Raw genomic sequence first — 22,268 nt, 5'->3', positions numbered from 1 at the left:
TCCTTGAGCACTGCCTGCTCAAGGACAGGATGGAGGTGCCAGCACTGGGTAGACAGGAGAGAAGGGGGCAGCTGGTAAGGGGCAGGGGGACACTGCCAGCAAAGGGTGCAGCTGCTGCAGCACCAACACAGCCAGTGCTGCTGGGTCTTACATCCTGAATGAGCAGTGGCTATGGCTTGGCAGGTTTTAGGTGATTTTATGTGGTTGTGGGTGGGCAGGTTTTAGGTGATTTTATGTGGTTGTGGGTGGGCAGGTTTTAGGTGATTTTATGATCTGGCTCCAGCAGGACCCTGGGGGCAGGGGGTGGCACCCTGAGGGAACTCCTGTGCCCAGAGCTGGACGTGGCCCTGCAGGGATCGTGGCACCAGCTCTGTGTGGCAGCACAGAATCACAGACTGGGCCAGGGCAAGGGCCTCAGGGGGGTCACCTGGTCCTCCCTGCTCCAGCAGGGTTATCCCAAGGCACAAAGCTGTGTCCAGGTGGTTTGGGAGTCTCTCCAGTGAGGGTCCCTTGGTCCCTGAATCATAAAGTTCTTCCTCCTGTCCAGGTGGAACTTTCTGGGCTCAGTCCCTGCCCATCCCCCTTGTGCCAGAGCAGAGCCTGGGCCCTGCTCGGAGCCCTCCCTGCGGGCTCCAGACAGAGGTGAGATCCTTTCTGAGTCCCCGAACAGCCCCAATTCCCTGTCAGGGAGGTGCTCCTGTCCCTCCATCTCTGCCCCCTCCCTGCCCCGCTCCGCGATGTCGCTGTCCCCGCCGTGTTGAGGAGCCCCGAGCTGTCCCCAGCGCTCCCGAGGCGCCTGCGGGCCCAGCAGAGGGTCGGGATCCCCTCCCTGACCCGCTGCCATCGCTTTTCTCGTCGCGTCCCAAGGGAACCCTCCTTGGGGACAAGGATTACGTCATCGGCGTCACCGTCTCCACGGCAACGGGGGCGCGCCCCTGCCACGTGACCGCGCGCGGCGTCACGTGATGTTTGGAGCTGCTTCCGGGTCGATGCGGGACGCGGCGGCCGGGCCTGGGTGAGCGGGGCTGGGGACAGAGGGACAGCGGGGCCGGGACACGGGACAGCGGGGCACCCCCGGCACCGCCCGGGCTGCCACGGAACACACCGGGCCCGGCCCCGGCAGCCGCGCGGTGCGAGAGCGCGGAGGCCGCTGTCAGCCGGGGCCAGCCCCAGGCCGTGTGCGGGGACGGGGACAGCGACAGGGAGAGGGACAGGCTGTGTGAGGGGACGGGGACAGCGACAGGGAGAGGGACAGGGACAGGCCGTGTGCGGGGACGGGGACAGCGACAGGGAGAGGGACAGGGACAGGCCGTGTGAGGTGACAGGGACAGGAACGAGGGCACCAACAGGGACAGGGACAGGCCATGTGAGGGGACGGGGACAGGGACGGGGACAGGGACAGTGACAGTGACAGTCTGTGTGAAGGATGGGGACAGGGATGGGGATAGTGACAGGGACAGGCCGTGTGAGGGGACGGAGACAGCCACAGGGACGGGGACAGGGACAGTGACAGGCTGTGTGAGGGATGGGGACAGGGACAGGGATGGGGACAGTGACAGGGACAGGCCATGTGAGTGATGGGGACAGGGAGAAGGACAGGGTTTGAGTACAATATGGTGACAGTGACAGGCCGTGTGAGGGTTGGGGACAGTGGCAGTGACAGGCTGTGTGAGGGGACAGGAACAGGGACAGGGACAGGCCGTGTGAGGGCAGGGAGAGGCAGAGAGGCCTCGTGGGCTCTGAGCTGGCAGGGGGCAGCTGTGGGCTCGTCCTGCCCCAGGCCCCACAGCAGGGCCGGGGATGTCCCACAGGGAATGTCACTGCTGTGGTGGGACAGGGGCACAGCCAGGCCAGCAGCAGGACAAGGGACAGGCCAGGTGTCCCCTGTGTGCTCCTCAGCACAGTGCTGGGCTGGGGGAGCAAACAGCCCTGCTGGGTTTGATGGGGCACTGACAGAGTGGCCTGGGTGCTTTGTCCTGCTGGCTCCCTGCTTCAATCCCTGGGAAATCCTGCTGGGATCTCCCTGCCCTCGGCACACAGGGTGGAACTGGATGATCTTCAAGGTCCCCTTCCACCCCAAACCATTCTGTGATTCACTCCTCTGCCTCTGGAGATCATCTCAAAAATAATTTCCCTGAATCATGTCTCAGAAGAACAATTGCAGCTCCTTGCAGACGGATGTTTGTGCTGTTTCTCCATTCCTGAGGCTTTGTTCTGTGTGTGTACAAACACATCAGAATGTGTTTGCTGTGTGACTGTTCAGGATGTGCCCCCAAGGCGTTGAGTGGCACTGGAATTTCATTAGCATGCCATTCATGGTGTCATTCTCCTGAAGGGTCTCTGTTTCTCCTGGGAGGCTCAGGGCACAGGGGATGGAAATGTTTTCCATGCTGGTTTCAGTGATATTTGTGGGTGACATTAATTTGTGGTGCATTAGAGGGAAGGCTTGGGTTGGGATTATTTTCATATATTGAGGATCTTTTGCTTGCTCAGTTTAATCAGGTCCAGCTCTAAAAATATGAAAATAAGTGGGATTTGGTGGCCCTGTCAGCTCACACATGGCAGTGGGGTGTGAGGGATCACTGTTGGCATCCCCTGCACAGCCAGGCAGGAGGAAGGATGAGCTGATCCCAGTTCTCCCAGTTCCCATGGCCTGTTTAACCCTGGGCAAGCAGCTGTGGAACTTTTCCATCAGCTGGAAATTGTTTCCATGATGATTTCAGTGTTCTCCTTTAACCCAGCAGCTGGAAATGTTTTTCATGCTGGTTTCAGTGTTTTCACCCATACCTTGGAAATGTTTTCCATGCTGGTTTCAGTGTTTTCTTTTCACCCATCAGCTGGAAATGTTTTCCATGCTGGTTTCAGTGTTCTCCCTTCACCCATCAGCTGCAGCATTTCCCTGGAACCAATCTCAAGTCAGGGTCCTGCCCCTCTTCCCAGACCTTTCCCAGTGCTGCTTCCAGCTTGGGAATCTCAGCAGGGGAAGGATGTGGAGCTGCTGGGGAGAGTCCATGGGATCAGAGGGGTGGAACAGCTCTCCTGGGTAGAAAGGCTGGGAGATTTGGGGTTGTTTACCTGGGGAGGGGAAGGTTTGGGGTGACCTCATTGTGACTTTCCAGTGCTTGCAGGGAGACAGATGGGGAGGGACTTCCCAAGGGCCTGGAGTGACAGGACAAGGGGGAATGGCTTCAAAGTGTCAGGGAGTGGCTTTAGGGTGGATATTGGGGTGAAATTCCTCCTTGTGAGGGTGGGCAGGCCCTGGCACAGGTGCCCAGAGCAGCTGTGGCTGCCCCTGGATCCCTGGCAGTGTCCAAGGCCAGGCTGGATGGGGCTTGGAGCAGCCTGGGACAGTGGAAGGTGTTGGAATGGGGGAATGAGATGATTTTTAAGGTCCCTTCCAACCCAAACCTGGGATTCTGGGATTCAGAATTCTGGGATTCTCTGTCCTTCCTCACTGGGGCCACAGCCCTGCAGCAGAGCACTTCAACATCACAACAAAGGCTCTTTGTTGCCACCTCTCAAAGCCCAAGTGCCTCGTTTGCACTCTGTGCTGTCATTTAGAAAACCCAGAGTTATTTTGAGCCCTGAGTTGTCCCCGGTGCTGTCAGCAGGGCCAGACTCAGAAACGTGCACCTTGCAGGTCACCCTGTCCTGCCCTGGTGCTGCCAGCATTCCCTTGGAACCCGTCATTCCCTCTGCACATCCTGCTGCTCCTTGCTCCCAGCAATTGTGGGGATTCAGAGAAGCCCCAGGAGTGAGAGATGATTATAGGGAATGTGGAATCCCATGGGAGGGGAGCTGGGAGAGGTCACTGCCCGCCCCACAACATTTTTGTCATCTCACAGCGGCACGGGTTTTCAAAAGTAGAGCTTGAGGAAGAAAATGTTGGGGATTCAAAGCTGTTGGATGTAAATGCCAGTAGTTTTTCTTCTCAGTTCTGGATTGCTCTCACACTGGAGCTGAACCCAGCATTTTTTGCCTCTGAGGTGAGTTTCTCCTGTGGAATTTCCAGCTGATGTTTGTTCAGCAGATAAAGAGGGATGGAAAAGCCACGTGAAGGACACAGGGCTTTATGCACATGGGAGTTCCAGAATTTCCAACCAGGAGTTCTTAGTGGGTGTTTGGAAAGCTCTGTGTGTCTGTCTGGGCATGGTGCTGAGCTCCCAAACCACTCTGGAACGAGGCCTTTCAGGCTTTCAATGCACATTGTTCCTGTACCATGTGGAATGGTTTAGCCTAAAACTAAATGCCTTGTTCCTATCAAACTCCAGTTTGAGGATTTATTTTTTGATTCTAGGTAGAGTAGTGACATGAGTCAAGTTTGAGCTATGAATCAACCAAGCTGTTGAGAGATGAAAATTGTGGTTTTGGGTTTTTTTTTTTTAAAGACTTATCCTGTAAATTCCTATTTGTGACATTTAAACTTTATATATAATATAAAAATGATGACATGCTTCAGTCAATTGCTGCTTATTGTACTCAAATCCTTTTGCTTGGTGGGTTTTAGGTAGTCTGGTCATGAAGAAGTGAAGTGGAACTTGTGATTCTCAGCAAAGGGAGCCTTAGTGAAATCACTTTTGTTAAGAATTTTACATCTAGCTTTATATCCTTGCCTGTAACAAGTCTAAGGGAAATAAATGGGCAGAAACTTTAATTCAAGATTGGCAACATGGCTTGCAACGAATGTGTGGCCCAAGTCTGAGGTTTACAAATGTGATTTTGGAGTAATTAGTGGAAAAGCTGCCCTGTGACTAATTGTGCAGTGTAGGAAACCTGCCCTGGTTCCTGCACGTTCAGGATTGTGGTGCTGTGTCCGTGAGGGGTGGCAGGACCAGGAGACCTCTGGAAACAACAATTCATGAGCCCACCCTGCTCCTGTGTTACAAACCCATCAAATGCACAGGAAAACAGGGCAGAGACAGGGGTTGAGTCCCACCTGGGCAGGGCAGAGCCTTGGCCTTGGGGGGTCCTGGTGCCAAAACCACTCCCAGCTGAGTCTCAGTATCTCTGCAGGCAGCTCAGCTGCCTGTGATGGGGCCAGGCCTCCTTCCTGTGCTGCTCTGTGCCATGCCCAGATACCAAGGGCACAGTTACTATCTCCCAGATACATTAGGCAGCTGCAGAATGGAATTGGCAGAAATTGCCTTTGGGCCTGGCCAGACAGTGTTTGGTGACACAGCAGAAAGGGGAAGTTGGCAAACAGCTGTTGGAGCAATCTCCTGCTCACAAACAGCTGTTTGCTCCTTCCCCTCCTGGCTGCCCTGGAATTGTGTTTGACAGTAGCTGTGGATTTCTCACAGTCCTGTGGGAGGGGCACAAGTGACAAGTACAGAAGTCACCTTCTACAGCCTGGAATTGTCCTGGAAGAGCACCTGGGGTAAGGAGGCTTGGCCTCTAATGCTGTGTCTGTACAGCACCAAATCTTCTGACTTTGTGTTCTTTTCAAGTCATGTTTTACTTTAATCTTGCATTTGAAATTGGACCTGTGGGATGATCTGGAAAATAAACCCTGTGACCCATCTGCTTGTTCTCAATCACCACTATTAGAAATGATTATAACTTGCTGACTGCTCATATGCTCTATTTTTCTCTTTTCTAACCAGAAGTCCAAGAAGGGAGCATGGACCAGCCCAGTGGAAGGAGTTTCATGCAAGTTCTGTGTGAGAAATACAGCCCTGAGAACTTCCCCTACCGCCGTGGGCCTGGCATGGGGGTGCATGTCCCAGCCACTCCACAGGGCTCACCTATGAAAGGTAAATTCTGATCCTTCTGAGCATCTGGGGGGTGCTGGGAGCAATCAGCTGCAAGAGGAATCACCTTGAATTGCCCAGAAAAAGAACCATCACCATGTGGTGTTTTACTGGAGAGTTGAGAGAGTGGAATCTGACAAAGGGAGAAAGCAACTGAAATGATTGCTGCAAAAAACCAAATTTCTCTATGGCATAACAGAATCAGAATTAGAGAATAGAATAGAATTGTTTGGGTTGGAAGGGACCTTCAAGATCATCAGGTTCCAGCCCTGTGAGTGGAAGATGGACCTGAGGCCTTGTGCAGTTTGTGTTTGAGGGTTCAGCATTCCTTGGAGCTTTCCTTCAGGCCACTGCTCCTATTTTATTATTGGCTGCAGCAACAGGTGTTTTGGCAGAGGTGGCTTAAAAATACATCAAATATCTAAATTTGAGGTTGGTTCCCATGCCACCAGCTTGCTTTGATGCCTGCAGGGACAGGAGGGGATGTGTTTCAGGCAGAGTGCTGAGTTGTTGACTCTCTGCTCTTGTGACAAGTGCCTCAGTTGAACTTGCAGTGTTCTTTTTCATCTTAAGGCACCAAGTGCTTTGTGACCTAGTGGAGAATTCCCTTCTCCTGTTCCCCTGACCTTGCTGCCTCCAGGGAATTTAGCCAGATGTGTGTCTGAAGCTCTGTGCTGCTTGTGGATGTCCTTGAGCCTTCCAGACTGCAGAATCTGTGTCACCATCTCCTCTGAACTAGATCCATGTGACACCTTTTAGTCTTCCCTAATGCTCTGATGTTGGCATTTAATTCTTGGTTTGTACAGATGGGTCTGAGATTCACATTGATCCCATCAGAGCTGCCCGTTCTTTGTGTCACACATCCTGCCCATCATGATCTGTAGGAGGGATCCAAACTTCCATCAGGTCAATTTGTGTCAGAACCAGCCCCAAAGGGGAAAACAGCCATGGAAATCAGCTGGATGAAGTTTCCAATAACTGGGTTTGACAGAGGAGAAAAAAGGGCCTGAGTTCAGCTGAGGATAAAACACTCTGAAAATGCACAAAAATGGCCCGATGGAATGTGCAGTCAGTGCCCTCTCTGCAGGTAAATTTACCTCTCTCCTGCTCACCTGAGCTGTTGGGGTGCTGAAAAGAGGCCACATCTTAAAATGTGACTGAGACATGACTTACAAATACTGCATTAGTAACTCCCAAAGTGCCACACTGTCCTTTAAAGAAACAAAACACTTCTGAGCCAGAAAACTTGGAAACCCAGATGACTCCAGGTAATTGTTTGCTGCCAGAATCCCTTTCTAGCTGTGCAGCTGTCAAGTGCTGAGGAGAAAAGGGGCCACCTATTTAGGGAAAAGCTTGTGGTTAGATTTTAATGGATTTTCCTGCTCCAGAGAGGTGGGAAAGCCATGTTATACATGAAGGTGTGTAAGACTGATGGCTTGCCTTGCCTCAACATGGATTTCTTTTGTGGAAATTGTTTCCTGTTACAAACTTTTTGTCATGGTTTAGCCTTAGCACAGCAGGCTATGATTGAGATCCAAATCCTTGCTTGATGCTTTGAGTACATTTACCTGTCTGAGGAGGAGCTGGAGCAAAACCACAGCAGAAATGGAAAGGCAGAGCAGAGACCTGAGCTTTTGAATAAATGCTGAATGCTCTACATTGAACCTTGGGAAGGGAAAGCTTAGAAAGGAAATGTTTAAATACCTCCTAAGAAATGTTTAAATACCTTCTAAGAAATGTTTAAATACCTCCTGGATGTTCCTAGGCCCAAGTGGGCTCAGGGCAAGAGGATAAGGGAGTCTGACTGTGCAGCTGGCACTCCCCTCATCCTGTGTCCTATCTGCAGCAGCAGCTGCTGGGGAACAGCAGAAGTTGTGGCAAGGACTGATAGGAGACAAGCCATAAATGACAAAGACAGGCTTGAAATGCACAGAAATGCATGCAAGAACTGAAGAGCACTGATAGGAGTGGTACTTCATGTTTACAACCAAGGCTTCAGGATGGTGTCCGCTACAAAATCCGTGTTTAACCCGAAACCGGTGCAAATGCTGACATTGCTGGTGGATTTCTCTTGCTGGCTGTAACATCCATGTTTGGGGCTGGGGTCTGTAACTCCAAGGCAGTGGTGAGCAGAGGCAGCTTCTGTTTTTCCCTGTGCCAGACCGCCTGAACCTGCCCAGTGTGCTGGTGCTCAACAGCTGTGGCATCACCTGTGCTGGGGACGAGAACGAGATCGCCGCCTTCTGCGCCCACGTCTTCGAGCTCGACCTCTCTGACAACAAACTGGAAGACTGGCACGAGGTAAAACGGTGATGGGCACCTCACTGGGTGCCTTTCACAGCTATTACTGGCTGCAACTGCGTTGCTTTGATGAGAGTCCCAGTTTGGTGGCTCCTTTCTCATCTCTGAAGGTGATGTTTATTTACTTTGACAGCAGCTGAGCAATATATGTGATGCAATTAATCCAGTGTGGCACTTCACTCCTGTACCTTGTGACTTACAGTCTTGGCCCGTGGGTGAAAAATCTGTGTTTTTATTTTATTTCATCATGCAAAGCGCTGCAACTGGCATTTCTGGCACCAAGAAGGTAATGAGCAGTTTAGTTTTTAACAGAGTGGCAGTTGATTCCCAGCTTTGCCACTGTGATGGTGGGCAAGGTATTTATTCCCTCTCCACATTTGTTGCCTTATCTGCAGAAGAGATTTAATAATATTTACCACAAAGGGTATTTCTGCAGCCTCATTAATTAATGCTAAATGCTGTTGTAAAACCCTTTGAAGTGCTTGGGTGAAATAATGCTCAATAAATGCAATGTAACAGGAGTGAAACAATCTCAATCCATTCAAGTGTCATTAAGTTCCTCACTGGATTATGCTGTCCTTTTATGTTAGTGTTTATTGTTGGAAATATGTGGAAAAAACCCAGGATATCATGGGCTTTTGTGCCATCAGATTGTCGTGTCTCTAAGCAGGGAGGGAATGCAGTGTTTGCAGTGTCCCAGCTCAGTGGGGCTGAGCTCATATCTGGTCATACACTGCACATCTCACACCCTGCTCTGTGTTTCAGTCTCTTCAGGCTGCCCGGGGACTGAAAGGCTTCTGTGTGTGCTGGCCCCTTCCTCTGAGACAGGATTAAGTTTTCACAGCCCATCCACACCAGATAAATATCTCCCCACCCCTAAAACCTGCCCGTGCTGGGGATTCCAGATCCCTGGGTAGCCTGTTCCCATGCTTAGCTAATAACCTCATAGGCTAAACTGTGTAATTTAAGTCTCCTGTGCTGCAATTTCAGCCAATTTCTGCCTGCCCTGGTCTCAGTAGGCAGGAGGAGCATCATCACTGTTCCTTATACAACAGCTTTTTATACCCACTAAGAACTTTAATGCCTCCATTCCTTATTTTGTATAATACTGAAAAAAATACCCTTCTTCCAATCATCCATCATAAGCCATTTTTGTGTAAATCCTGTGGTTTTGGTGGACTGATGTCATCCAATTTGCCCTCTTAATTCCTGAGGTGCAGCACCCAGACCATGACATCACCTGAGGGAGGCGTGGAGTGAGGCAGACTCATTACCCACCTGAGTTCATGAGACAATCTCCCTTTGCCAGCAGCTGGGTATCCATTTATTGACCTCTGTGTGCCATGGTCTGCCCATTTGTGCCAATCCCAGAGCTTTGTGGAGCTTTGTGGAGATCTCCAGCCAGCTGTTCTGACTCACAGTTATTTTCTGCATTGATTCCTGCTGGTGTTGGAAGCTTCTTCCCACTCAGTTCCCCAGTCAAGGAGGGAATTGAGGACTGGCTGAGCTCTGTGGGGAGCTGGAGAAGTTCTCAATGTTGGCCATGGAGGCAGGAGAAGTGCCCATGGCCCCTGTGAGCAAGGGCTGGCTCCTGGAACGTGCAGCTGCTCAGCCTTGGGGTTGAGGTGGATTTATGACCTCTCCCAAGGGACTGCCTTTCTCTTATCAAGCTGCTCCTAGAGTGTAATTAAATGAACTCTTGAGGAGAATGAGCAATTAAGCAATCCATCTAGATCAGGAATGGCTGGAGTATGAATTACAGGTAGATATCCCTGTGTTTTCCCCCATCTCATTGCTTTGTGATGATTCCACAGAGCCCCTTTGAGGAGGTGGGATATTCTTGCCAGAGGTTTGATTACTGCCTGATACACATTTCTTTCTTTCTGTTTTTTTTTTTCTTCCCTCCCCACTTAGGTCAGTAAAATTGTGTCCAACGTCCCTCACTTGGAGTTTCTAAACCTGAGTTCCAACCCTCTCAGTTTGTCCGTTTTAGAGAGAAGTTGCGCTGGGTCTTTCGCTGGCGTCCGCAAACTTGTGCTCAACAACAGCAAAGCTTCCTGGGAAACAGTGCACACCATCCTGCAGGAACTGCCTGAGTAAGCCTGGCAGTCTGGGGGTTCACTGCACTCAGGTCAAGGCTGGGTTATGGGGTCATGGGGTGAGGGGGCTGTGAGGATAAAACATCAGCAGATAAAAAGGGGTGTTTTCCTTTGGGAGTGTGGGAACTCTAGGTGAATGCTTTACATTGTCCTAAAAACCAAACTTGGGTGGTGCTGCAAAGCCCAGGCCTTCTCTTCCTCCAAACCTAAATACCAGAGATGGATAATCACCCCAAAAGTGTAGGAGGGTCCCACTTCCCTGTGAGTCACTGTGCAGTGAATGGTGCAGGACATACCTTTTAAATGGGAGCTACTCTGAGGGTCTGGCCACTTGTCAAGGAATATTTCATCCTGCTTTTCTGTGCTAAATGTCGATTTCTGTGGTTTGGTCACGGGCCACCTTGGCATTCTGCTCCCATGGATGTCCTCAGTGGCTTTGTTTTGATGACAGATCCCTCTCTGTGTGGCTTTGTGAGCAGAGATGATGACAACAGAATGTCCTGCATGGCCAACATACACTTCTCTGGGATTGTGAGAGTTCAGTTGTCTGAAAACTTAGTGGGACCAGTTCTTTCTTTACTGGGATCTGTTCTTTCTTTAATGGTAATCTTTGGCAGTGATGTGGGGAAAAAAATCATCATCAGTGTTGTATCAAAACCCCATTTTAAATTGAGCTGAGAGCACTGGGAGCAGGTCCCAGTCACTGCTGGAGCTGGGTTGGTGGCTTGTTGGGCACAGAAGCAGGAGACAACCCCAACCAATCTGTTACACAATACTGGGAGAGACTCAGGGAGTGCTTAAAAGGGTTTTTTAATCTCTGAAGAAATGGATGGGAGCAGAGATGTAGTTGAAACGCTCTGTGGAGTGCTCAAAGGCCTTCTCTGCAGCGAGGTTCTCAGAGCTGTTACAGAAAGTTGTGTTAAAATCCCATAAAATTGATGATGTGATCCTTTCTGCCCTGTGCAGCTTGGAGGAACTCTTCCTGTGCCTTAATGACTACGAAACAGTGTCTTGTTCTCCAGTTTGCTGTCAGTCTCTCAAGCTACTCCACATAACTGACAACAATCTTCAAGACTGGACTGAAATTCGAAAGTTGGGAATTATGTTTCCATCACTGGACACACTTATCCTGGCTAACAACAACCTCACCACCATTGAAGAGTCAGAAGATTCCCTGGCAAGGCTCTTCCCCAACCTAAGATCCATCAACTTGCACAAGTCAGGTGAGATCCTGGAAGCTGGGATGGGTTTTGTTGGTTCATCACAGTCTCTCCTCTGTATGGAAAGCAATGAACTTGCCCATCTGTGGGATTTTCCTGCTGCTTTGGGTACTCAGTCATTATCAAAGGATGAGTCAGAGCAGTGTGGACCAGTTAATCCAAATGAGCTGGAAAGGTTTTTTATGTTGGTAGTTTCCCTCTGTTTCCCATCCCTGCCTTAGGTACTCCTGGCTGGGGAAGGATAAATAAATGCCTGGCAGTGGAGGGGATGAAAGGATCCCATTTTCCCTTTATTCCCTGTTTTATCTTAGGTAAAATGAGGGCATGTGCAGGTATGCAGTGTGGATCAGGCATCCCCCAGCAGAATCTGTGCTCAGCCATTCCAGCCTCACAAGTGATGCTGGCAGCTGCTTTTACACTCCAGCCCCAGAGAATTTTCAGCCAACGCTCCAGAAAGAGAATGAGCAGTTGGAATATTGGGAAGAGCACCCTGTGCTGGGAGAGAAGGAGCTGCAGGGCAGCTTGTGGGGGCTGTGATGTGTTTGTGGATGACACATACACCAGAAATTCATCTGCAGGAGTGCTTCATGCACCAGCAGCTTTTGTTCTTTACAGCTTTATATGCTGTGCAAGTGCTGCTGAAGTGTCAGGCAGGTAGAAGGGACTTTATTAACATGCCCTACAATGTAAGCATCAAGGAATCCCTGTAATAAAAGCTTAACTAGAGGAGGAAAAGCCTGTTAAGCTACATTTGAAAGCACTGTCTCACCGAGGAACAAGTGCTCTTCTGGTAAGTAGTTTTGCAGTTTTGATGCCAGGTGCTTAAGAAGTGTGGGCTCTGTGTTGCATTTTGATGTTTTGGGAGCTGAAAGTCAAACAGGAATCCCAAGGAGGTTGTTAAAACTTTTTGGGGGTTTTAGAGGAAGCTGCTGCACTCTGAAGTTCTGGCAGGCGTGGACTCCGAGATGAGTTGTGTTGATCTCACCACACAATTGTGGTTCTGCTGTGCTCAATCCTCAGCTTTGTTTTATTTTGCCCTCCCTGCTTGCTTTGTTATCCCAAATGTCAGGTCTTGAGGGAGCTGAAAAGGAGTTAAAACCTTTTTCATTAAATGGCTGGATGGCTTCTGGGACTGTTTCACCATTGGGTTATGAGCAGAAATGGGACCCAGGGTGGTTGTGTATGTGAGGTAAAGCCATTTGATGGCTGTTTAGTGATGCCTGGAATGAAGGAAGTGCTGGTGGCTTTAGCACTCTGAAGGCAGCATCCCTTTACAGAGACATCAGTGATGCTGGTCAGCCCCCAGCAGTGAGGCCAAAGGCTGAGTGGTCCATAAAAAAGCCATGGAGAGCATCCTTATACACTTGGAAACAGCACAAGGGAATTTCAGCTCCTCTATCTTGTAAGCAAATGTTGATTTTTTTTTTTAGCAGCACACGGTGAGCAAAAAGCCAACTTCTCAAAGGAGCAGCAGTGACACTCTCCTGTCACATATGTTCTTTGGCTGTGTCTGATTATCTTGGATCCATGGTGTGTTTTCTGTGTTTGTTAACACAAATCTTTCCTCTTGAGCAGGGCTGCATTGCTGGGAAGACATTGACAAGTTAAATTCTTTCCCGAAGCTCGAGGAAGTGAAATTGCTGGGAATTCCTCTGCTGCAGTCTTACACCACCGAGGAACGCAGGAAGCTGCTAATAGCCAGGTCTGTTGGTTTGTTCTGCTCAGCAGAAACGTGGCAAGGCAAGGAAGGGGTGGGAGCAGGTGATCAGAGGAAGAGGCTGGCAGGAGATGAAGTTCTGTGTGAAGGCAGAAAGATTGGAGCTTGATTTGTTGGGTGGGAGCAGCTCATCAGAGGAAGAGGTTGGTAGGAGATGGAGTTCTGTGTAAAGGCAGAAAGATGGGAGCTTCTTTTGTGGAAAAATCAGAGAAATGAAAATCTTAAATCTGACTGCTCTGCTTCTCAGGGGATTTTGTGAGTCTCCTACAAATCTGTGCACATGTGGTGAAATGAAAATGCCAAATTTTGAATGTTCTTGAGAAATTACATGGAACATTCCCACTCACTCAAAGGGATCGAACCCTGAGCTTCCTGGCAGGAATTCCCATGGTGTTAAAGCTGAGGCACTTTGATGTTCCAGCCTTGCTGTTGAGCCTGTCTGGGCTCCCTGCTGGCTGACTGTGGCTCTTGGTGTGTGCCTGCAGGTTGCCATCCATCACCAAGCTCAACGGCAGCATCGTGGCCGACGGCGAGCGCGAGGACTCGGAGCGCTTCTTCATCCGCTATTACATGGAGCTCCCTGAGGAGGAGGTCCCCTTCAGGTAGGAATTCTCTGGCCTGCAGTGGACAGCAGGGACTGGCCAGGTGATGGGAGATGTGTGCCAGCTGTTCCACCCCTCACCTTCCTCCAGCCTCCTCACCTTCCCCCAGTCTCTTTGGGCTAAAATTGTTGTGTTTGTGTTGTCTGATGATTTGTGGGGTCACTCCTGAGTCAGATTTGGTCTTAAAAGTGTGGCAAGTGCCATTAAACAACAGAACTGTTCAGGACATGACCTTCACTGTTTCCTGGCCTCTCCCACAGCTCCCTTCATAATCCACCTGTGTTTGGGAGTGCCCAAAGCCAGGGCACATCGTGCTCTCCACTGCCAGGCCAGGGCATCTAATCCTCAGCACCATCTGGTGTGTGGAATGTGCCTGGCAATGGGAAGCTGTCCCCTCACTTTCAGGCCTGCAAATCACAAGTCTGATGGGTTTTCTTTGCCAAAAAAGTACATCCAATGATCTGCTCATCTTGGTAAACTAATGAACTTGGACAGATGCTGTTCAGTCTGTATCTTTTTTGTGCCAGCGTCCACTTACTGCTTCTAATGGGCTGAGGAGGGATCATGGAGCATCAGGCCACTGCCTTTACCTGCCCTCTGCCCTAAAACCTCATGTGCTTTTGGACAGCAAAGCTTTATTATCCTTTTTTTTACTGAAAAAGCATAGAACAGGAGTGTGTGTGTGACTCTGGGGGCACAGGCAGAGGTGGGGACACACTGAAGGTCACAGGTCTGGCCTGGCATGGATGACAGAGGTGCAAATGGCATCTGCTCAGTGTTTTCCTCTGCTTAAGTCTCAGCTAAAATGCCTCTTGTTTTTCTAAAGCACTGGATATGTGACTTGCCAATCCAGTAGGGGGGTGGGAAGGCTGGAGTGGGGAATGAGGGCATGGCATTTTGTGTGAATATTAATAGGGTCAGTGATTATAATATTTGTTAAAAGCATGCTGGGGTCAGTTCAGAGGCAGAGGGCACTCATGCAGTCAGGGAGACAAGACAGCTGGTCCTTTTTCTGAGGACAAGCCCTGACTTGTAATTTTAGAGGGCCTTGAAGCGTAAAAATTGAAGGAAATATTGGAAGGGATAACAGCAGAGACAGAGAATCAGGAGAGAGGAAAGGGAAGGAGAGACTGTGACTGTGAGTTCATGGTGCTGCTCCCAAAAAGGGATTAATTTCCATAACATTTCATATTTCTTGTGTTTGGTTGTGACAGAATGTCAGTGATCCATATATTGCTGGGAAGGACACAGTGGGGTACAGCTTTAGGCACTCATGCTGCCTAGGACATGGGGTTTGGGCACAGGCTGTGTGTCACACATCACCACACACCACTGGGGTTGGTTTGCAGGTGGGATCTCATGTAAAAGATGACTGACATCTCACCCATCCTGGAAAACCAGGCTAGTTTTGACCAACATGCCAGCTTTCTGCTAGAAAAATCACCTCCCCCTCAGATTTCTTAGCCTTTAAACACTGGTGCTGCCTTTTTCATGGTCAATGGCCTCTTTGTCCAAATCCCTTCATCTGTGCAGCGTTTCCAAGAGACTTCTGCAGTGCCAGGGAGGGTTGTTGTGTCCTGGAGGGGTTGGGGGCCACTGCAGACTCTTTTCTAGTGAGGCTGCAGATGGCTGAAAGTGTCCCCAGTGTTTCAGTTCCTGGACCCACAGCCAGCAGCCCTTGTCCAAAGGGAGAGCTGACATTTCTTGCAGAGGGATTCTGTGTCTGTTTGTTACTAAAGCTTCCCCTTCCTCGCTCCCAAATCTGGTGTGGGGTGGCTCCAAAAGTGGTTTGCAATTAGAAACTAATCAGGACACACATGTTGTGGCTGGGGCCTGACATCTGCATTGCAGTGCTGCCTCGAGCAGAGGGAGAACAACTCGAGCAGGGAAAACTCGCCAGTGGGAGCTGCCCCCCTCCAGACTGGCAAGGTGCAGCCTGTGATAAGCTCTGTCACCAGAACTCCCCTGCTTGCTGCATTGCTGTCTGCAGCTGGAAGGGATCAGGCAGGCAGGGAAATGGAAGGAACAATTTATCTCTGTGGATGTGGTGGTTACAGGGTGCACAATCCAATACTGGCTGTCTTGTGGAGTGACGTCCTCGTGTCTGGGGGGTTTTAATGAGCCCTCTGCTTGTCTGCTCCACTGTTTATCTGCACAGTATCACAGACACTTCCAGCCAGGCTCAGGTTTTCAGCAGCCTCAGTGTCTGCCAGGCTGCAAGGGGTGATTAGAAAAGTCTCCAGGGTGCCTATTATTGGGGTCCAAAACATCCATGTTCCAGTCTGCCTTGGTGCTGATTGATTTGAGGGCAGCCAGTCACTCACATTCCCCACTTTCTTTGCAGCTCACATACAAAGGAGGAGGATGCAAAGCTCATTTAGCCCTTCCTCAACACAAGAAAATTTCAGGCAGCATTGCTTGACCACTACATATTTACAGCACATATTTGGATAATCATGGCTCTCTCTTGGTGGTTCTCTCTCTCAGCTTGTCTGAAATTTGTCCCCCCTCTTCATCCTTTCCCCACCACCAGCTCAGTTCATTCCTAGTGCATGAATCACGACATGCTGAGAGTTAAAGGATGTCCCAAAGGGGGCTGAGGGGTGTGAGCAACAGGAGGTGGGTTCCTCTCTCCCTCTTTCCCATCGGATGCTGCTGCTGGCAAATCCTCCCAGAGAAGGAGAAGCCCTCCCCACTGCTGACACATTGCCTGGCATTTGCTCTGCCTGCAGGTGGGTTAAACCTGGGGAGTGTTGTTTTCTCTCAGCACTAATGGAGAGATAATTTCCCAGATAAATGGAGCTGCTCCCACCACCCTGCCTGTGACAGCAGGGCACCCTCCTGCCTTTGGACGTGGGACTGGGGAAATCCTAGTGCCTTGTGTCCCTTACCTCAGTGCCCAGCACACAGAGGGGCTGCTGTTCTCCAGGAACATTCCTGCCTCCAGCAGGACTCCCTGGGGTCAGCAGCCTGCCAGATCCCATGGCTGCCCCGGGGCTGTGACACCGCGCCCATCGCACTCAGCCCCGCCTGGCATCGGGAGCACAAAGCTCCTTCTGTGCCGGGGCTCTGAAACGTTACCTGTCCCCGGCAGCTCTCAGCCTTTGTCATCCCAATCCCATTGTGTTTTGTGCTGCCATTCCTGCTCTTTCCCAGCCAGGCAGGGAGATGGAGCCTGGCCTGATGGGAGCGATACCAGGGGGGTGTGGGTGACACAGACTTTCCATTGCAGGGACCTTGGGAAGAGCACTCAGAGAACTTGGCTGCAAGGACAAGGTGACAGTGGAGTGTGTGCCTCTGCTAGTAAAATTCCCATCTTGTTTCAGAGCAGGTGTGAAGGATCAGCTGGCAAGAAGTGCCCTGTTTGTTATCAGCTCTTAAACTGTGCAGCAGCTCACCTTGTTTTGGTGATCTTGATGATCCTGTGCTCAGTGGAGTGTAACATTTGGGACCTAGCTGGCCTTTTGGAAAACAGCAGGAATGTCTGATGATCAGTTAAGTTGTGAGGCCACAGATACTGGGAATCTAAACTGAAGGCTGTGTCCTTTTTGTGAGCACTGCCTTGGTTCTGGCACTCTTCAGTGAAGTGTTTTCACTGGAGCAGGAGGCGTAGAGTTGTGAGCACGGCGTCCTCTCTTTCTTCCAAATCCCACTGCAGCCACGGCTGGGATTTCTGAAACTGTAGGAGCCCAAACTGTGTTGTCAGGAAGCTGTTTTGACACCAGTCAGCTTGAACATCTCAGGCTGGTGGTAATTTCACCTTCCTCAGCAAGACACTTCTCCCTAGTGGGACACTGAGCTCGCGTCAGTGCCACGGTGCAGCCTGGGGACTGTGGGACAGTGACTGGAGTGCTTGGGCTTTCTGGGGCTTTCTGCTGGAATTGGTGTCAATGTTTTCTCATGGGAGATGTGCACTGGCTGTACCATAACTCTGGACTTGTTGAATTTTCCAGGTATCACGAGCTGGTAACCAAGTATGGGAAGCTGGAGCCCTTGGCAGTGGTGGATCTGCGGCCTCAGAGCAGCGCCAAGGTGGAGGTTCACTTCCAGGACAAAGTGGAGGAGATGTCCATCCGCCTCGACCAGACTGTGGCAGAGCTGAAGAAGCACTTAAAAACTGTGGTGCAGCTGTCAACAAGCAACATGCTGCTCTTCTACTTGGACCAGGAAGCTCCTTTTGGTCCTGAGGAGATGAAATACAGCTCGCGGGCGCTGCATTCCTACGGCATCCGGGATGGGGATAAAATTTACGTGGAGCCCAGAATGAAATAGCCTTTTTGCCCACACCCACACGCCCCCACACACCCACACACATGCATTGAGGAGTTTGTTGCAAGGTTTTTATTTCGGTTGGTTGGTTGAGGTTTGGTTGTGTTTCTGTAGCAGGTAATTTCTTAGCCCGGAGGAAGTGCCCTGATGTGAGAACCATGCCCACCATCCACTGCAGGTGACCTTGAGGTGACAGTTGACTTCAGGACGTGTGTTTCAGTGTGGGCAATACCTTGATGTTTCCTTTGATGCTCCGGTATACTCGTGATTTGGCATGAATGGTCAGTTGTTCAAGCTAAACAATGCCAGGGTCCATAAGGGAGGAGACAGCTCGGTGCAGAATTTGACCTGTTGTTTTCTTTTCCTGAATTTTTTGGTGTTTTGCTCCACCAGATCTCCCTTTGGCCTAGCTATCCAACTGTGGCTCGAGCTTGCTGTAGTATTTTCTTGCAGCTTGGTGCTGTCTCAACCTTTTGTTGTGCTCGAGTTCACAGGAAAGATTTCCATCAGTATTCTGCTTGATTCAGAGCTCAGGTACTTTAGTGCATCCACTTCACTCCACTGGTTTGCTTTCTGTGAGTGCACAACATGGGGGAAAGAAAAAGAACTTCCCAGAAAGAAACTTTCTTTTCAAAGTGCACGCTCTATATCCACCTGATTTTGGGGGGAAAAAAGACGTTTTGGCTGCTGTACCCATCTCACATGGTGCCTGCAGCCTGTGGGGATAAAGGATGTGTTGGAAAGTGAATTTTGGGAGGTGGTGGATGAGCGCTGCATTGGAAGGGCTTTCAGAACAACAGGTCAACAAGGGGTTAAAGAGCAGCTTCCCCTGTTGTCCATCCTGATGCTGAAGAGATCCTCCGTGCACTTCACCTTGTACCAGTGGGTGCTGCAAGTGGAATGGCTAAAATCCCTCTCCTGGGAGAGAGGAAGAGTCAAGTTGAAGTTTGTGTTTGTTGCTGTTGCACCAGTTCAAACCTAGCACTTTGCCCGGGGCCCCTGGCTGGGGGTCCCTGCGTAGGGTCTGGACTCGGAGGAGGTCTTGGCTTGGATCAGCCTCTGGAGGTGGAGGAACAAAGCAGCTGGACCCACGCTGGGTGTTCAGCAGAGCCCACGTTTGGGTGCTCAGCAGGACCCATGTTGGATGTTCAGCTGGACCCACGTTGGGTGTTCAGCAGGGTTCACTGAACAAAGCTGCTGGACCCACGTTGGGTGTTCAGCAGGGTTCATTCCAACAAAGCAGCTGGACTCACATTGGGTCTTCAGCTGGACCCACGTTGGGTGTTCAGCAGGACCCACTTTGGATGTCCAGCAGGTTTCACTCAAAGAAAGCAGCAGGACCCACGTTGGGTGCTCAGCTGGACCCACGTTGGGTGCCCAGCAGGACCCACATTGGGTGCCCAGCAGGACCCACGTTGGGTGCTCAGCTGGACCCACGTTGGATGTCCAGCAGGTTTCACTCAAAGAAAGCAGCTGGACCCACATTGGATGCCCAGCAGGACCCACGTTGGGTGCCCAGCAGGACCCACGTTGGATGCCCAGCGGGTTTCTCTCTCTCTCCCTCCCTCTCTCTTGGCTTCCCCCACGCGCCCCTCGCAGGCATCGCGTGCTGCTGCTTCACGTAGTCCCCGTTTTCTACTGCAGAGCAGATCCCCCTGCCTGGTCAGTGAAATCCTCCTCCTTCTTTCCTCTCTTGTTTCGCTTTCCTGTGTCTTCCCCGCTCCAAGTTCAAGAGTTTCCCAATTTCCTGGTTACAAGCAGCTGCTCAGCAGTTTTTGGAGCTGTGCAGTGAGGGCTCTAGTTACACATGAACTCCTGACCTTCATTTTGAAATGCTCCCTTTATCCCCACGTGCACTTTCTTTCCCAGGATGCTTTTTCCCACATCACTGAGCTCCTTTGGTATTCTTGGAGTTGTGTATTTCTCTTCACATTTTACCTGGATTGTGGGGTGGGATCATTGGGGAGGGGACTAAGTATTATTATCTCATAGTCTTCAGGTTTAGGATTTGGGGATTGTTCAGAGGGGATCAGTTCCTTATCCAAAGCAAGGGTTAAAATGGGAGGATTTAAAACAAGTTACTAAAATTTGTGCCTCATCCCCCTGCCAAAAATAGCAATTTCTTGGCCCCATTGAGATGAGCAATAGGGAAGGGAGTGAGATTTTCCACAGGTAGCATAGATTTTCATAGATCCGTGGTACCTGTAAACTAAACAGCAGGGAGATAGTGGCAGTATAACATAAAATGATGCTTTTATAATCTAGAGCTTTACTGAAGATGTATTTTCCATTTGGGCAGCGAAAATAATTTGCTGCCTGATAGCAGAACCCTTAAGCCAACACTTCTGTATGATATATACATACCTACCAATAGGAAAAGTTGTGGTTAATAAGATATTTTGTTATAAAGCAAAGTTTTATGAAGATATGGTTGTTTAATATTAGAAACCTATTTCAGCCCTTGACCTCCAGTGTGAGTAGGATATCCCTGAGTGGCTGCAGAGTCCGAGGCAAGCGACCTGTGGGGATGCAAAAGTGTCTGTGACCCAATTCTCCAGAGCAGTAATTGCCTCTGTGGGTGTATTTATGGCATTGTACCTGCTATTAGTGAGATGCTGTAACTCTTGACCAACTTCCTCAGCACAATTAAGAGTCTGGGTTTCAGAGAAGGGAATAAACAAAGGCCATTAAAGAGTGGAATGGGATGATAAAGAAGGGCCAAGTAGATGCTTTTAAGTTTGTTTGCCCACTAAAAATTGGGCTGTCCATGGAGGGATTGGTGCTGTCACCAGCTCAGAACTGGCAGTAAATCCTGCTTTTATTTGTGACAGACCTGGTGGGAAGATGGGAAAAGAGAGCACAGAAGGTTGACAGGTGCTGGGGATTTGGTGCTGACACCCAAACCTGCTCCCCTGGTCCCTTCAGGTATGAAATCACCACCCTGCTGCTTCTCCAGGGCAAGGTTTTCCTCAAGGCATTCACATTGTGTGCAGACAGTGGAGCAGTCGTGGGGTAGAAACCAAAAGTCTTGGTTGGCTTCCCAAGGAGAAGGGCTCACCCCAAAACCAGAGAGAGTTTGTGTGGGACCAAACAGCACCCAAGGATGTGGCAAAGTACCCCAAATCATGGTGCCTTGTGGGGAAGGGTCTTGTGTGTGTGCCACCCAACAGGGGACCATGTCTTGGGGAGAGGGGAGAAGGTTTGGGTGCTCAGTGAGGGTGCAGATGTGGCAGGAGGTTTGATTTAAACCATGTCCAGGCATTGCCATGATTTGGGCCATGTCCAAGTGTTGCCAGAGCGTGCCCTCTTCAGCTAAAGGTCCCTGGGTCTGTCACATCCACTTGAGAAAACAAAACAGATGTGCAAGCTTCACTGGTTTGTGTGTCCTTCTGCCTGAGGGCTGCTTTTGTTGTGCTGTTCCTGCATCAAAGTCTGCCATGGGCAGCCTGCACAGCAGGCAGAGCACCTGCTCCACGAGGACTTGGGTGACAGCTGAATACCAAAGTGTCCCACGGCTCTGTGTGCCAAGTTTGAGGCTGTGCTGTGTGGTTTTGGAGATGTTCCTGTTCAATATCCATACTTTTGGCCAGATGTTCCAGGCAGATCGCTGTTACGAACACGCACGGGGTGCTGGCTGTCCTCTGCTCGCTGGCTGGGGTTTGTCACCTGGTTTTTTGGGAGCTGCAGGCAGGCTGGTGGCAGGTGTGACCGTGGTGGCTTTGGGGACGTGCTGCTGGCTCTCCTGCTCGGGTCTGCAGTCCAATGGAGGCACCACAGCTCTGCCTCCTCTCTTGTCAGTGAGGTTCTGTAGGTTCTGTGCGAGATCTGAGAATGCAAACAAGGTGCTTAAAGCAGCCCAGAGGCTAAAATCTGTATTCCTGTGCCTCCCTGGTTTGGATGTGGCATTCTGTAGCAGCAGAGAGACGCCTTCCCCAGAGCAGCCTTAGAGGGGCTTCAGCCACCTCGGGCCTTTCCCTCTGTGATTGCTTTTCTGCAGTTCCTGGAAACTTCAAATATAATTTAAACACGAAGATCTGTTCTTGCTCCCTGTTAATGTTGCATCCATATGTAATTTCAAAGAAGAAGAACTGTAAGTCCATCTGGTTTTTTATTCTGGTTTCTCTCCCAGGGGATACACCTCCCGCTCCCACAATTTGCCTTTGGTTTGCTTGCAGACTTAGTGGTGGAATTCAGGCCAAAATAGGTCATTGGTTTGGATCAGTTCAATAAACTTATGTAAGTTTTTACACTAAAACCCCCAGTGTCCTGAGCTTTGCACTTTTGTGTCCTCTGAAGCAAAAATGTTCTCT

At 50.2% G+C, this 22,268-nt stretch overlaps 1 protein-coding gene across 6 annotated transcripts; it reads left to right on the top strand.

Moving 5' to 3' along the window:
* The first annotated feature begins 930 nt into the window (after positions 1-930).
* TBCEL (tubulin folding cofactor E like) lies at positions 931-22,213 on the top strand. Of its 6 annotated transcripts, XR_011682777.1 has the most exons (10): positions 5,301-5,377; positions 5,604-5,753; positions 7,912-8,051; positions 8,185-8,337; positions 9,966-10,147; positions 11,117-11,373; positions 12,946-13,072; positions 13,573-13,689; positions 16,223-16,421; positions 17,643-17,709. XR_011682777.1 is itself a non-coding variant. In XM_071449798.1 (9 exons), the coding sequence occupies exons 2-9, from the start codon at positions 5,621-5,623 to the stop codon at positions 17,959-17,961; spliced, it is 1,428 nt and encodes a 475-aa protein (XP_071305899.1). In that variant the 5' UTR covers positions 931-1,015; positions 5,604-5,620; the 3' UTR covers positions 17,962-22,213. The 6 variants fall into 6 exon arrangements, 5 of the variants coding, with proteins under 5 accessions (XP_071305899.1, XP_071305900.1, XP_071305901.1 ...); XM_071449798.1 differs by lacking the exons at positions 5,301-5,377; positions 16,223-16,421 and adding an exon at positions 931-1,015 and having other exon boundaries at positions 17,643-22,213; XM_071449799.1 differs by lacking the exons at positions 5,301-5,377; positions 16,223-16,421 and adding an exon at positions 1,512-3,986 and having other exon boundaries at positions 17,643-22,213.
* The last annotated feature ends 55 nt before the right edge of the window (positions 22,214-22,268 follow it).

The sequence above is a fragment of the Agelaius tricolor genome, unplaced genomic scaffold, assembly GCF_023055355.1.
Source record: "Agelaius tricolor isolate 1412-34295 unplaced genomic scaffold, bAgeTri1.0.p SCAF_29, whole genome shotgun sequence".
NCBI classification, from domain to species: Eukaryota; Metazoa; Chordata; class Aves; order Passeriformes; family Icteridae; genus Agelaius; species Agelaius tricolor.
The sequence above is the reverse complement of the archived record's forward strand: the minus strand, read 5'-3'. Positions and strand labels throughout refer to the sequence as shown.

What these genes read in the sequence shown, in the direction of transcription:
- TBCEL (XM_071449798.1), top strand. Translation starts at nt 5,621, where the DNA reads ATGGACCAGCCCAGTGGAAGGAGTTTCATGCAAGTTCTGTGTGAGAAA. An exon ending in AACTGGAAGACTGGCACGAG is followed by an intron (nt 8,052 to 8,184) that starts GTAAAACGGTGA and finishes TTACTTTGACAG; the next exon opens with CAGCTGAGCAATATATGTGA. An exon ending in ATCCTGCAGGAACTGCCTGA is followed by an intron (nt 10,148 to 11,116) that starts GTAAGCCTGGCA and finishes TGCCCTGTGCAG; the next exon opens with CTTGGAGGAACTCTTCCTGT.